The sequence below is a fragment of the Malurus melanocephalus genome, unplaced genomic scaffold, assembly GCF_030028575.1.
Source record: "Malurus melanocephalus ecotype Western Australia unplaced genomic scaffold, MMel_1.1 scaffold_653, whole genome shotgun sequence".
Taxonomy (NCBI): domain Eukaryota; kingdom Metazoa; phylum Chordata; class Aves; order Passeriformes; family Maluridae; genus Malurus; species Malurus melanocephalus.
Window position 1 is genome coordinate 284,137 of NW_026623885.1, and position 17,215 is coordinate 301,351.

The window sequence follows — 17,215 nt, forward strand, 5'->3', positions numbered from 1 at the left end:
CTGGGGTTCCTATTGCCAATGTGAGCAGGCCTTCTTATTTCCCACACTACCTCAGCTCTGCAGTAATTTCTGCAAATGGAGCTGTTGGAGTTTTTTCACAATGAGAAGTAACTTCTCACTGTGCCCAGCTGTGGCTAGTGAGCCACAAGCTCACAAGTGTTTTCTTGCTTCCTGGGACAACATTAACTAGCTCTCCATTGACTGGATGGGAGTTAAAGTGAACTGCTGTCCTGACCCTCATAATCCAGATGTTACTCATCTTGGTTGTTATTTTAAAACAACCATTTCTACTCTAAAATTATTACATATATTACCCACCTCTTTTAAAGAAGCTAAAAAAAAAATTTAAACCCGAAAACTATATTTTAAGTATTTCCAGATTGCAACATGCTGAAATACCACTTAGGCCAAGTCTAAAAACTTTGGATATYAGTTGTAACTTCAGAGTAAACTATCAAGAGATTAGTCTAGTCGCAAATCTGAAAACTCTCAGTATTAATTTAAAAATTGAGCATGTTTGTACTCGTTACATACAATATACCTATTTCCGACAGGAGGAAAGAAACCAAGAGAAATTCTAATGCATTAAGTACATTTTGTAGCAATGAATATAGTAATTTAAATAGCTAGAAAAATTATGAAAATCTATACACTAAGAAAGTTTTTCAAGAAATTGAAGGATTTTGACTTTTAAAAACAGAACACAGTTAACACTGATGACTAGTGCAGCAAGTCTTCAAAACAGACTTATTCTTATGCATGACTTTAATTCAGAAAAACAAGTTTTTCCATTTCACACACTACCTAAGTGATCAGCTTGACTACAACATTATTCTGCAGCATTTAATTTTTCTTTCCAAGCCTGAAAAATTACCTAGATGAACCAATTAAGCACTGCCAGCCCAGCACGAAGGTCGCTCTCTTGCCATCTCTCTCTAGGAGAGACAACCTAAAAATGTAACAGGGCATCTGCTGTCATCCAAGCCCCACATTACAAACAATCCTCTTACGATTCAGAAACATACTTTTGCTTTGTATCTGAAGAAGGCAAAGCTAAACCAGATCTTTTTTTTACCCAGCTACCAGAGAAGCCAGGAGTAAAAAGATGCTAGGAAAGACACCAGAGATCATTACAATTTAAAAGACAAAGTAAAGTAAAAGATAAAGCTATCTTCATTATTTTGTCCCACGATCTATTTTTTTCTTTTCCATCATATTAGGAAAAAAAGTAGGATTTATACGATCTGTTAACCCATTACTACATCCCACAACCGCAGCAGGATTTTACATATGAACTTGTAATGCTCAGATCCTGAAAAGCTAATGCATAACTAGGCAGAGATCTGTACAAAAAAAACACATTCACTGTCCTTATCTTGATGAGGAGACAGCAGTTCGATGTATTTCTTAGCCTCCCACAGCTACTGAAAGGGGGAATAATCTCTCTTCTTACCTAACAATTATTAAAAACAGAGAAGCTCTCGCTGTTTTTCAGTCACATGTTTGTGTATCACAGAGCAATATTTTTACTAACCCGCATTTTCCTGACCACTTCAAGCATGCAAACTAGGTTCTGTTCCCTTGAGCCTACACTAGCCAGTCAAGAGAGCATTCCCAAGTAGTGTACATTTATGTCAGCCTAGAGCAATCATGAAATGACAGCCTTACGATACTAATGTTTTCACAAAAAGGTTAACGGGAATACAACGAAGCTTTAGGTATTAACTAATCACGCAAATTCAAAAAAGTGAAGGGTGGTATTAGCTTCTGCTATACTAGTTTTCTAATGACTTAAAGCCAGAGACAGTACTCTTAACTTTAAAATATATATATATATATATATATATATATATATTGCTTTTGTACTGATAGTATCCCTGAACTATTCTTTTTAAAAGAATTTGAAAGTTTCAGCATACATTAATGAAAAATAGCTGAAGTGATAAACATTTGAGGTGATTGCAGCTGATGTGGGACCATGCATAAGTAGAAAACAGTTCTTCCTTTTTTCTTCCCAGTACATACATGAGCAGCTACAATGCCTTTGTTTAATATAAAGACACACAACACATAAAAACTTAAAGTGAACCCTAGGTTTAGTATTAAGAGAGTTGAGTTTATACTTTACATTTAGGAACAGTTGAAACAATTCCTAAAATCCTCAAAGTTATATGAATATCACAGCCTCCAAAATCATACCCCAGAGACTTCTATACCAGTGTGGGCCTGAAAAGAATGCAATTCTACTCATTTTGGAAGTAAACCTGTAACGGTTAATCACAGAAAAGTATACAAAATCTGAATTCTCAGTCAATATCATCAATTCTCTGCAGCCTGGACAGAGATTCCCAATTTTAAGACTCAAAATTTATCACTCATTATTATCTATGCAGCTTGACAGTTGCATGCTGGCTACTACAAGTGCCATTCTACTAGTTTATGACTGATCTGAAGAGTAACCTCTGGGTTCCCAAGTCAAAAAACTACCAAGAATCAGGAGAAAAGAAAACCTGGATTTTCTGAACCACAGTAATACTTGATTTACCTGGTGGTAGGTGATTTGGACCAAGTCAGTACAAATAATGCTGTTACACACTGCACTTGGCTGACAAGGCAAAAATAAAAGCAAGGTAGCAGCTAGGAATAGAAAAAAATCTTTTTCAGGGTTGTGAAATTTCTGGGCTAGAGCACAGTATCTTAACTGCAGAAGAGTGGTTTCTCCTAGTTATTCTAGAAAGAATGATTTAGAAAGAAATAACCAAATACTAGTATTAGAGATCACAATATAGGTTTTTTTGCCACTAACTGGGCAGGCTACCAATAGCAGAAAATCAACTGACTGCCTGAAGTAGGAGGCCATTAGAACACCTGCAACAAGTGAATGGAAACCAGGTATCTGCTCAAGGTGGCACATTTCCCATTTCTAAATGTCTAGCATAACAATTTAAAAGACTGCCATTTAAAAACTTGGCATTATTAAACACAACTTCCTTCTATATGCACTACTACCAAAGACAATGGTTTCAGCATAGGCACAATCATCGGATGCTGCCATAACATGCCCAGGCACATCTCGAAGTGGACAGCAGGCTGCCTGAACAAAGCTGCCTGTGCCCAGGCATCACACAGCCTGCTCAGCCCTAGCAGGACCAACTGCAGTGGTGCCACATCAGGGGGGAATTTGCCCACTGTTGGTGATTCTGCATCAATAGCAAAGGTAGAAAGAAATCACAAATAGGACATTTAGATAGCAACTCTTTTTGGGAGTTAACAAAAAATAGTAACACACTAAACAGAGATTACTTCCTCCAACTCGCTGGACAGAAGAGAAAGCTCAACTTTTAAATCCTACAATGACCTGAATTATCTGCCCTCTGCTATTAAAAGAACGGAAATAAAAATTAAAAAGTGAAAAATAATGAGTTTTGGCTTTTAAGTTCCTACCTAAAAGAATGAACCTGCCTTCAAACCACGTACCCGCACAAGAATTTTTAGGAATATACTTTAAATTCTTGTAACTATTATGACTTTTTTGAACATATGATATGACAGATTGGTAATAAAGTAGCAACCTAACATTTTGAGCCTAAAATATAAACTGCATTCACAAATGGCTTTAACAACATTTCCCAAGTGTTAAAATATTTTTCCTTTTTTAATTAAAATATTTATTCCAGGAAAATTTAATTTTTCAATTATGATCCACTGTTAAAAAACCCTAACAGCCAATTAAAAGATGAAAAACTAATTGAAACCCCAGTGCATTTGTTTTTCGCTAGTTTGATCTTTAGTAACAATGGCTCTTCCCCGCTGAGTGTAAAGAAAACAAATAAGGTAGCAGAGAAGAGGCCTAATGTCACTGATTCAAAAGAAATGAGATGCAAACACTACTTCTCTAGTTATTTCATCCTGTTTCAAGAAGCCATTTCCAAGCAGGACTTGAGCCTAAATTGTATCTTACCTTTGCTAAAAAAGAAAGATCATTCCTCTGCCCACTCTTCCCACTACTCTTGGCTCCATGCTCCTGCTGCCTAACTCAAGCCACCTTTGGTGCTCAGGGCTGTGGTCACACAGCGCCCACTCCACTCATTAGAGGAAAGGGGCAGAGGGGATCAACAAGAAACAGTAAAAACTCCATCTTTTACTAGGACAGAGAGTTGAACCTGTTTCTCCTGTAAAAATACAGGCTCCACAGCCCCTGTCAGAGGGAAAGCAAGTCAACAGAAGGTAGCAGGRACATTTCAGCAGGAACATTTCTGCTAATTGTTAATTTGACTAAGTAATCACGGAACAATACACTACAGTTTTTAAATATCCAGGAAATTGGGCTGATACACTGAAGAAAAATATTCTGCTTAGAAATTGCTAGAGTTGGTTGGCTTAGAAGGTTGCAAGAAAGATAAACGTTGCTTATATGTAAGAGTCAAATTTGACTCGCCCACTACTATCAAAGATCACTTCTAGATAAGCTTCCCACTTCATTGGCTATCCTTTGAAAAGGCCCTAATCACTCAAATGCATCTGTGACTATTTTGTCATTACTCATTAGTCACAAAATGTGCAGACTGCTTGCACAGATGCGCAAGTAATGCAGTGTAGGAAAAAAAAAAGAGAATAATGTTTTGAAAACAGCAACAAAAAAGACATTTTTGGAAAAAAAAAGAAACAACATGAAAGAAAAAAACTCCTCTAGAAAACAGGACCAGTAAGATGGGGAAAGAGAAGATAATACAAAMTACAAAATATAACTCCAAAGGAAAAAGCATGAAGTGCAGGGGATAGGAGGGGGAAAAAGCATTTATTCTTGGAAGATGTGCTAATATCGGCATTCCAAATCAGTTCTTATAACGAAACACACAAATAAAGTTATGCTCATTTCCCTCAAATTCCTCTTTTCCAGTAAAAAAGCCTAAACAAAATACACTTAAGAAGGATTCTGAGAATAGTATTTACAGAAAAAAGAAGAAGTTATGCATGAAAGAATAAGATGACCAACACTGAGTTATTCTGAGATGGCAATTTCATAATTCACAATTATACACAGCAGAAGGATATGAATAGGTCAATATGCCTGCTCGGACATAAGGAAGGGAGGAAAGAACTGCTGCTTACAGCTGCCACACATGGCTCTGGTAGGCATTAACAGATGGCTAGGATTGCTTTTCCTTTAACGCTATGCAATGTTGCTAAAAGGAAGCGATACCATGATCAAAATCAGATACTAAAATTCTGAATGGTGACCAAGACAACTGAGACTTAAAGAAAAATAAAGACTTAGAAATAAAAGCATTACCTTCCATAAARTATTGTATGCTCTTGCCTCCATTTCTTAATATACATGAAGAGCAGCCACTCATGAACTAGCTCACAAAATAAACATAAGTAAATCAATCAATCGCAAACAACAACCACAAAAATGACACATTGCTGGTATTTTAATACATTTCATGAAAGATTCTCTTCTAAAGCTTATGGTAACTTTACTTCCCCTAATTCTGCAACACAGAAAGTCACAGAAACAGAGGCTAAAATGGCACAATTTTACAGAAAACATTTAATTTGTTACAGGCATAAGAAGAGTAGCTTTTTCTTCTCTAGAAACCAGTTTCTCCCAAAATTTACTGCTGCAACAGCTAATCTAACTGGTTGACTGTCATCACGTGGGAGCACTCTGACCTTCCCATATTCACACAAAGCCCRGAAAATTAAGAATTCTGTAGGGCTATGTGGGTTCATCACTTTAAAGAGCCAGAGTGCTCAGCACCTATGAGTTTGATTGCCCAAACTGGGATGATTCATCCACACCTTCAGTTTAGCTAACCCATGGTAAATTATTTCCACCTAAACCAGACAACACTCTCCATGGGGGAAAAAAAAAAAAAAAGGCATGCAATACCTCTTTATTTATTAACTGATCAAACTGTGGATTAAGAAAAAGTCCAGTGTTTGGCTTGCAAATATATACCATCAGACTTGCCCTACACTGATCCTTAACCGTTTATACTAGGATTGCCCCTACCCCTATTAAAGCATTAAATTACACAAAATGAGTATGACATGACAAAATAAACTTCCATTTGATGGTCTTTCTGTTACTGTTTTCCATTACTTTTTACATTTTATTGCATTTTGTGACATCTGTTTGGTTTACCTCCTAAATTTTTGGTCTATTTGCACAGTTTTTTGACACATTTAAAAGAAAAGATGCATTTATGAAAATTCCTAAAGAAGCTCACTGTAGAATACATAACCAATGGAAATATATCCGTACCTAATACTCCAACTTTTTTAAAGACATCTATAGTTCAAGTTTAAAATGCTTCCTTTAAAAAGCAGTTAAATAGCCTGAGAAAAGCCACATCTCAAACACCTTAAAGCGGTCCTTTTCCTGCCACAGATTTCCTCCCACAAGCAAGTCAGCCATCACAGAGAGCATAATCCTGCATACTGTCCAACACAGACCTAATTTTTTACATAACAAGTTAGAGATGCTCAACTAGAGCCTTTAATCCAACCACTCTATGCAGAGSTCAGAGCTCATGTGATTTAAAGCACAGCTGATAATGAGGAAGTTATATTTCTTCAAAACAAGCACCCACAACCAGTCAACTGCTTTCTAGTAATTTCCTGGGAGATGCTCCTAAATTGAACAGTGTTATACTTTAGGAAGCCATACCATCACAAATACGCTTTTCAAAAGGCTTTGTATTTACACATGCAGCATCAAAAACAAGTGCTGTTTAAAAGAGCCATATTTACTAGCATTTGTAAAGGTTAAAGAAATTAAAAGCTTTAAATGCTATAATATAAAGCTCACTATAAAGCTTGTGTTTAGTCAGCAACTTACATTAACATGTACATTTATCTTTTTTGCTTTCTTTTCAAGGAGTATTGTATTGTGTTCTCAGCCAAAAATCTCAGGGTTTCAGCAAAAATGAAACTATTCTTTTCCCAAGTGATTTACATAGGYCTAGGTCTCACAATACATGAGCTTACAGACTCATCAGCGTAAAAAAAAAAATCCTGAAAGACCTAGCACTAGGAGTCAGTCATGAGATTAATGTAAAACTATTTACAAATTTCACTATTTAAAGTGCTAAACTTCAAAAAGCTACCCAAGTACGTATCTTGCTCAATCCTGATATTCAGCTACTTAAAAAACAGTTCTCTTTTTAAAATTCACAGAAAAGGATATTCAGAAAATTATTTTTCAAAGACAACGATTTTTGCCATTCGTCAAGAATTAGAGCACCAGCAATTGCACGACAGAATGACCAGTCAGCCTAGCCACGAATGCTCTTTTCTCCTTGGCAGATACAGAAATAAAGTTAGTACAAGTTGTGCTCAATCCTTACAAAAGAATTTCAATTTACCATTCCCATCCCAACCTTGAAGCAACCACTGGAGCTTCAGAACAGCCGGGAGAGCAAAATCTCATTCCTACTCATAATGAACACAGGCTGGTTATGATGAACCCACCACAAAAAGAACTGCATGAAAGGTGCTTCTGGTAACACTGATAGTCAGTCTTCTGCAGCAAATGAGACAATTTAGTTAATCCGTGGTCTAACATTCAGAATGGTCCCATTCTATCCAACTCCTCACTTTCCAAACCAGGACTGCCAGATCACCATCTACCTTCTGTCAGTATTTTACTCCACTTGATCCTTCCATGAGTAGGCTTACTGAAAGTTATTCACAGTGGTTTTTTTACTGGATGCACTTTCTACCGATTTACTTCCCTAAACTGGCTTATCTTGGGACCAGACAAGCATCAGTGGCACATGAGTGCAGCTGGAAGCATTTAAAGGTAGGTTTCACAATCAGCTATAGACAAGCTAAAAGTGACCTGCCATGAGGTCACCTGACTCCTGGTCCTGGCTGCACTGTCTGCATTACCTCTTACCCATTCTCACAACAGGACAGTAATGTTGTCAGATCAGGACACAGACTCACCAAGCAGGTACCACCCCAAGTCACCTATTGGGCTCACAATTGTTAGAGCTCATTCCAAGAAGGGTAAGGGRCTGTGTTTGGGTTCCACCATGGTTCGAAACCAGCTTAAAATCCATTTTAAAAATCACATCCTTCAGAGCCAGCAATGCAAGTGTTYCCAAAGCACAATTTGATGTCCTCCCTCTCTTGCTAATGTGCTCCCTCCTTCTTGAGCCATCTTCTCCTGATCTTGAGCAGCTTTCCAAATTCTGACCACAGCATTACCATTACCCTCCATTTTTGGTACCTCCTCCCTTATAAAGATAATCAAGGAAAAACTTCTGCATAGCTCAAGGCATCCTACAAGCGTAGGAAGAAATTACTAGATTTTAAAATTGCACAAGACAAATTGCAGTCTAATGTTACACCATGTACTGGGCATGACAGAGGACAGTGTGCATGCTGAAATATCAATTACTAAAGCTGCTCCTATCTAAACATGTCAGTATCAATAGCAATATTGTTCAGTGTTCAAGCAAACAGCAAACAAACATTTCACTCCTGAATTCTGTAAACCTTCTTCCACATTCATAAAGTCTCATTACTTTCCTATGCAAACAGGCAAACACAGTGAAACAAATGCTGCTGAAAGACTAATCTGTGAAATCGGAGAAAAATAAGGCCTGTGCTTAACAAAGGCAAATCGAACAACTTTGAGTCAAATCAGMCATTTACAACTTATGCTTTAAGAGGGTCTATCTTGAACCAAATTTTTAACTTCAAAATCAATTACTGCCCAAATCTGAAGAAAATATGTAGAACAAAAGTTCTAAATAGTTGAAAACTAGTTTAAGTGTTTTACCAGATGCCCAAGAAGCCACAATTTTACCACAGAGAAAAAGACCAGAGTGGTGAAAAACTGCACTATTTACAAAGGAAGTGAGAACAACTGTAAAGAAATATCTTGTAAGAATGGCAAAAGAAGCACTGACTATGGCCATAAAAAAATCAGAAAAACACTACAAAAACTGAAATGCTATTAAAAGGATACAATACATCCCTACCCCAGAAAGGGCAAGCACCACCCTAACAATAAAAGACATTAACAAAAGTCGTCAAGATTACAAAGTAAGAATGATAAAACTGTCAATAAAAACACAAATGTACAAAATTTGAAACTGTTCAGTAAGTGCAGAACAAAAACAGTCTGGCCAGAAAAATTAAAATTGCCACAATAAAATGCTTTCTCGTTGTTTAGGTTAGTAGTCCAAAAGGTGTGAATATTACTTTTCATTAAGTCACAAGAAAATCCTGCAGTTTGGATACAAGATGATATGGATCATAAATGGTTACCATTTCAAGTTATTGCTGGCTTTTCCAGGTTTTGATATAGAACTGACAAAAAAGCAAATACTATTAACGCAGCAGACTAGCACCATGGCTTCACAGAAAATCAAACCTGCCACTTGCACTTGATAAAGCAGTAGCAATGGCTAAACACAGCTAAAGTCCCAAGTGCTTGGGTTAGTATTGTCTGATGTTTTGATTAAGAAATTAGAATATCATAAAAGTTAATGGGGTCTATCTTGCATGTATTAAAAACTACAGGTGAGCAAGCTTCATTCTCATGATTTGCTTTGTGACTATTATACATACTCTCCTAGTTAAAGACTATGCTAAAAAAAACCCTCTCTTGGTCTTTTTTAGTAGCTCCCATTTTTATAACCCCAGGGAAGTGTCAATATGAAAACACTAAGCATACTTCAGAGCCTGTACCTTGACCCCACCCTATTTCACCACTGCCTGCAACCTCAAAGAAAACAAAAGTTAGAGGTAAGTCTTAATGGGGAGGGAGGGCAGAGAGGGCAGGGAGTGTGTGGAGAGAGAGAAGGGGGAATAAGTAACACTCTCTTTCTCAGGCAATTTGGAGAATGCTGGGACAGGACACAATAGGGTTTTTTTTTTAATTATAAACAAAAACAAAGTCCTATCTAAAATGAAGACCCATCCTAGAAATTACCTCAAACCAACGGTCATTATCTGGGTACAAGTTTCCAGTGTAAAGAAGTTCCCAACAAGACCAGTACAAATACATGTATGGGGAATGATGAGTAGGAATCTTAGAATGGCCTTGTTTGGAAGGGACCTTGAAGTTTATCTAGCTCAAACCCCTCTACCGTGAGGAAGGACACCTTTCAAAAGAGCTCARAGCCCCATCCAGCCTGGCCTTGAACACTTCCTCCTGATGGGGCATCCAAAGGGTGTTTACTATCATAACTGTGTGACTGCCAGAATTGTGCTCTGTTCCCAAGTTCGTGCAACAGCTACTGCACTGACAGCAAAGCCATGATGACACTGAAAGAATGAATGAATGAGAGATTCAAAAGGGTCAGGAGAACTGCAGACTGTAACAGTAGTGTAGGGATCTGGTAATCATCAGCATGTTAAATAAATACAGACAGACCTATATTTGGATAGATATCTTTCAAGATGTAATGAACAGAAACAAATTAAATTCAGACTAGAAACATGTTTAAGTCTTAAACAGACTAATTAAATTTGAGGGCAACGTTCCCAGCTATGCAATATGACCTATTACTGTAGGATTTTGTTTATTTTCTTTTTCACTTTATAATTAGTATTCTGGCAATAAAAAGAATTAAAGTAACTTCAGCCTGCACTACAAGTTGGATTAGATCTGCAATCCTCTCCACCCTCAACCTCTTAAGTTACCCAAGATACACAAAGCAAGGCTCAACCTTCAACACCAGGTATGCTACTTTGAGACTTGACAGTTATGCTCTCCTTTTTAAACAGTATAACAAGTGATACCTGATCTTTGAATGAGCTCACAAATGCACGACTAGTCCCTGGAGCAATCCTGACTAAACAACACAGTAAGTCCATCTTTCTCAAATATATCCCACATCACCTGACACTGGTAAATGCATTACACTGAAATAACAAACCAGATCTTCCTCCTCAGTAATAGTTCTTAGCATTTAGGAAGAAATGTAGCCCTTAACAGCTGGAATACCTTTGGCACTTAGGGCCATATTGGGCAGACATCTAGGGTATTTTTCAAATATAATGGAGCTTTATAAGAATAATCCCATTTTCTAAAATTCTACAGCCTCCCCGCCCCTTGAATTTCAGAATTAAATGTCCAACCCTATCATCACCTGCCACAGAATAGTCAGGAATTCACTCTTGTTTAGAAGATCCAAAGAACTTAAAGTCAGGTCTGCTGGCATATTAAAATAATTTAATCAAAGGATAACAAACATAATCAGCATGAGCAGAGCATTCCCATACCAGAGTTTACCCTGTATAAAAGGAAGAGGAGCTTGACATTCTGCCACCAGAAACTTAAACACTGGGAAAAGGAAACAAACCATCAGGGACTACTTAATCCAGTGTTACTCTGCCATCTTAGGGTGTTCTGCATCCTTCATAACGGACCTATTATATCATACTGTAGGATGCCACATCCACTCCAAGACCTACAGTCACAGGGCTCCCCCTTTGGTCAGCCATGCACTTCCCAATCCTGGTGAAGAATTTATGTATATTAATCAGTTACTCCAACACAGTCTACACTCCTCTGTATTCACCTTTTCAAAACACTGTTCAGTTATCCATTTGTGGAATTAAAATATTTGAGTTTGGTCTCTAGAAAGGTATCTAAACTCCAGCTGAAAACATCAAGAACTGGATAATCCACCACTGCCCTCCTTCCTTCGTTACAATTGGTCACCCTCAGCATTTACTATTCGTGCTTTTCAATGTGATCCCATTCAACATCACTTCCCAGTCACTGCATCTTGTTAAGTATAAACTGAATAAAGCACTGGATTTCAGTAAGAAAATAGTCACATGGGGAAAAAAAGATACTTCTCCTTTGTTCAGATGTGAACAGGGTTTTGCAGGCCTTTTACTATACAGCATTATTGAAAAAACTTTTCTTTCCCATACTCTTCAACATTTAAGAATAATTTTTAAAGACAAAACTTCATCATTAGCATTACCACRTGTTCAGCCAAAAATCACCTCCTTGTTCTTATATATTTTTAAATAAAGCATTATACTGGGAACTTCTGCTGAACTGCTTGTTCATATGTGTATCCTATCAGTCAACAACTTTGGGGATACAATCCCACACCTATGTACCTTATCTTCCATGCACTACTTTGAATATAGCTGCACTAAGGCATGCCTTGCTTTACCAGCATAACTTCACGTGAATTTTAGATGGTTTTGTACAGTTCTATCCTCCCTGCTTAGCACCTACCCATCTTGTTCATCTGCTAGTTTTATAAATGACGATTCTGATATTACTTCCACATCATTAATGAAAAAATCTGAGTCTAGTAGAGTAACTCCTCCAAGACTTTTAGGAACAATGATGTTCAAGAATAATCCTCTCTAACAATTATTTCCAAGATGTATTAGTTAGCCAGCAGGTCTCCAAGCTTTTATCACATCATATATGACTATAACATCATTCTACAAGTATTACAAGAGCAATTAATGTTATTTGTTGTACTTTACCACCAAAATTTTCTTCATAAGCTTTGTTGTTTCACTAGTAATCTTACAACTGGAAGGAAAAAGTGCGATCTACACTGCCATACTAAACTGAACTTTTGATAAGAAACAATAAACTCTCTTGGAAAGAAGAGTCATATTAAGTTCAGCTTGCATTCATGAGGGAGTGAGCAAGGGAGGCTCAAGAACCCAGTCAGCAAGMTACCATACAAATCCATCAAAAGCAGTCCTACCATAACTTTCCCAAAGCATTCAGTTTCTACCTCTTCTTACTGAAATTACTGAAACACTTTAAACTGAGTCCTTCATAAATAAATAAACTAACAGATCACCCTGTACACTAGCATGTAATTTTTTACTATTCCTAAGAACCTCTTTCCTACAACATTAATATTGTATTAATAGTATTTCATGGCAAAATGCAAAGCCTTGAAGTTCATACAGGAACAAACACATCCCTTCAAAAAAAAAAAAAAAAAAAAAAAAAAAAAAAAAAAACCAAAAAAAAAAAAAAAAAAAAAAAAAAAAAGCAAAACCAAACCATCAATTTGAAAGTAATTCAAACTAGTCAATACAAAAAGACAGTAAGAAGCAAAGGCCTCATAAAAAAGGCACAGTAAAAATATCTGAAAAAGATACCCAAAACAAACAGCCCATAAAAAAAAAAGGGTAAAGATTTTGACAGTCCTATAAAAAACATCGGTTTTATACCTATACAAATGTTGCAACTGATTATATGCTCCAATGTCATTACTCACCTAAGAACACGATGCTATTTTCTTAAAAAGTGGAAATCGGAGCATTAAGGCTCCTGACCTTCAAAATTGACTGAACACAGATCCACTGCATTGTTCACTGGGCAAGTCTGTGACAACACAGCTCTGCTGTGGCACAGGATCCTTAAGTTTGTAAAAAGAGTATTTCTGAGGTGTCTGTTAACAGCCAGTCTATCTCACCACCACCATGAAAAACTTACCTGTACAAAGATACTATGGAATAAGAGAACACTCACTGGAATCCATGTAGACACTATCTGGTGAGTAAGATCTAGTCAGCATTTCTGGAAAAATCAAACAGAGCTCCCTCCAAACTAGTGATATTTACTGCATATTAAAAGACTACAGTTGATGCTACAGCACACAATATATATTAACTTCCTTTCCCAACTTGTGTACACACATTCAACTTTATTCATCAAAGGAACAGCATAAAATTCTATCAGATTAACTAACTAGACTACCAATTTAAAATGAGGTATTTTAGTTTGCTATACAGTAATTACTCAAAGTTAATTTTACAAACATCAATCTTTAAAACACACTGGTTTTCTGACAAGCTGTAAATGTTTTTTTTATTCCATCTCGCAGTCTTAGACTGCCTATCTAAAGTTTCCACAAGTTAAGAACACTTTCTTTCAGAGAATATCAACATTCTACAGTCTGGACCACTACTGAAAACTTGTGTCACTTCTGAAAAACATGAGACACTGCTACCGAGGGTACTTCATTYAGTCTGACTCCAGTTGGTCTGAAGAAACGTATAGCAGCAGTCTACACGCATCACTTAAAATAAATCCCGAAAATAACAAAAAAAAACCCAAAACARACAAAAAATCAAGACACTTTATTGGGGTTTACTGCTTTGCTAATTACCCTTCAGAAGAAACTGATCTTTTCTAAAGTCAACAGCACCGTTTATAGAGGTAGAGTAGGTAAGGTACTCGACCACTTATAGAGGCCTACAGAGTCTCTTCAGTCATCAAACAAACAAAGAATCTTTGAAAATGCAGTTTAAGGAAAAAGATACCATCTGTTTAGAAAAACCTGGAGGCTGACATATGCACTTATCTATTTTGTAGGCTGAAAAATCAATTCTTACAGTCCTTAACGTATCAGGTGACTAGTCCACACGTAAAAGCTGTTCTAAACTATTCATAATACATTTCAAAACAATCATATGAGTCCTCAAGAACGCACACATGCTGCTGACAAAGGTGGGCGGCACAATAGAAGGGTAAAAAAAAATGGCACGAAACGACCTCTACATGTTACCTGTAAACATTCCTCCCACCGCCAACACACTGGAAAAAACAGACGGCTTGCTCTCAAAATAAGCCCACACCACACACGGCGAGAGCTGGGCTGGATGGGGCCAGACTCCAGCCTGCGGGCGACCTGCAAACCAGTGCAACCCAAACCCAAGGGGAAACATTTATTCCTTCGCCTCCCAGGCTGCTGGGCCGGGGCGGGCACCGAGCGCTGCCGCTCAGGGACCGGTGCGGCGACACCACCCGGGGGGCCTCTGCCCCCGCCTCTGCTTCGCCCCGCAGCTCGGGGGCGGGCGGGACCGCCGGCGACGGCGCACGGGAGGGCCGGCGGCGGACCCTGCACCGCTCCCCGCCACCCGCACCCGCCTCCCCGCCCGTCCCTCCCTGCCCCCTTCCCCCCCGTCCCACGTCCCGAGCCCCGCTCCCGCTCCCGGCCCGGCGGGCCGCTCGCACCTCCGGGTGCAGGATGGGGACGCAGCCCGCCTCCTTCTCGTACTCCTCCAGCGGCGCCGCCATCTTCCTGCGAGCCCCGCGCCCGCTGCATGCCGGGTAGTGCGCGCGCCCTCGGCGCCCCCGCTCGCCGCCGCTGCCCCTCGGGGCCCGCGCGCGGGAGGGACATGGCAGTGTAGGGATAGCTGTGGGTATGGTTATTAAAAAAAAAAAAAAATATATATATATACACATACACATACCATGTTTTACATATGGTATATGCGTATATGTATATACACGCCCCATATGTTTGGAGATACCAGTATCCGTTCGCCTGGAATCAATATTTAGTATAGCTTAGTTTTGCGGAGATGCTCAGCCTAATTAAGTTCATTACAAGCTGGAATGTGAGCGTAAAGAGAGCCCTTCCCCTTCTAGATTTAATGTAGATTTGGTTCCAGACTAAGCAATGTCTGTCCATTTTTCCTTGGGAGTTATCTTCACGCTTGCCAGGTGGCAAAGAGGGCATGGGAAGAAAGCAAGAGGGTTTTCAATAAAGTTTTTTKCTCTCAGCAGCAAGGATGTTTGAAAGCCCCCAGCAGTCCTGAGGACTTCCTGAAGAAGCAATTCCTTCTAACCATTCTGCCTTACCGGGCCGGTGGTTCCTCACATCCCAACACAAACCTAGTGCCCAGATGGCAGAGTATGTGCTGTGGATTCAGGGGCAAGTTTCAAAATAGGCTTGATTCTGTTTAGCTGGTCATTTGTGTTCTCACAGGCTGTGTAATACGCATACAGCCAAGACTGGGAATCCTAAAGCTCTTTATTTCTTCTTTTTTTTTTTTTTTAAATAAATTACATTTTAATAAAAAATGGTTTTGCAATTACAGAATGTTATTGCTGTTTTGACTGATGCTTTGTATTGCTATATCTATGGTGCTCTCATTTGCTTTTGTGAGAAAAGGGACTTTTAGATAATACATTTTGTTGTATCATAATACATTAAGCTCATAAGCCTAAAACCCTACAATGATACTCTCTTCATTACTCTTTCCTATCTCATGCAAAATGTAACAGAGAAGCGCTAATAAAATCTGACTGCAGCATTATTAAAATGTTAAACCCTAGATGTCCTTTTTGCTCAATTTAAATACAAAATTGTGAAGAATGACATAAGATTTAGAAACTGGGGGAGTGAAACAGGTCTCAAAGCACATATTTGAAACCATAAGAACCGAAAGAGCAGAACAAGACACTATACAGGAGAAAATCCTTTTTTAACTGTCTATATTATTAAATGTACTAGAGCTTAGATATAATTTGCAATTTGATTTGCATGAGGAAGATGGTTTTCAACCCCCTGCAAACACCAGAAATAGAAATCCTATCAATCATGGTAGTTCATCACTCCTATTTATAATAAAAGCAAGGGTGATAAAATAACCAAAAATCTTTATAGTATTTTTACTATGCAGATTATTTTTCCTTGCAACTCTGAAGAAGTTAAACTTCATCCCATGTCTCTGAACTGGATTGTAAACACATATGCTGATATCTGTCTAGGTATTTATAGCCTGTTCTTCACAGGTCTACACATTTTGAAACGAATTCTGTTCCCAGATACAAATGTACAGAGATTTTTTGCTGTTTAAACTGGAGCCTCATCAGTGAATATAATTCATGTGCAGCCTATTCTACCTTTCTTCAGAACAAGTGTCCCTTTTCCCAGTAAGTAACAGCAGAACCAGAATACAGGATTGTGCTACTGTGCCTCTGCAGTAGAGCTCCTCATTCAAAAGCTAGCAGTGATTCAGAAGTTGAAAAAGTTTTCCACACTTCAAGCCTTGCTTGTCCTTTCCTAATGGATATGAAATCCCACATGGTCGCATGGAAACATGATTCTTCATTGTTTTGCATTGTCATCGCATTGAAGTTATCATCTGTGCCAAGTAAGCGAATGCAAACCCAACAATCAGCTACTCTAACAAAATTTACTCCTATTTCCCACAAATCTAAAAGGCTGTCAGGTTTGATGCTTTTCCTGGACTCTGCCAAAAAAATCACTATCATCTGACCTTGAACAATTATTTCACTTCTCTATGATTTACTTTGCTCACTTGTAAATCAAAAAGTTTGTAGTCTTATTCATGAGGGTACTCTGGGAATTTATTATCGTTGCAGCACAATTTTATSTCTCTGATTAGAGATGCCTTGTATATGCCAGGAATTATTGTTGATCAATGGCAGGAAATA

General features: G+C 38.2%; 1 protein-coding gene across 1 annotated transcript in view; it reads right to left on the reverse strand.

Moving 5' to 3' along the window:
* ZDHHC17 (zinc finger DHHC-type palmitoyltransferase 17) overlaps positions 1-15,073 on the reverse strand; it is a 65,589-nt gene extending 50,516 nt beyond the window's left edge. The window contains exon 1 of the mRNA XM_057383687.1: positions 14,984-15,073. Within this exon, the coding sequence (XP_057239670.1) occupies positions 14,984-15,046 (63 nt within the window). The 5' untranslated portion in view covers positions 15,047-15,073. The remainder of the gene's footprint in view (positions 1-14,983) is intronic.
* Positions 15,074-17,215: the final 2,142 nt, after the last annotated feature.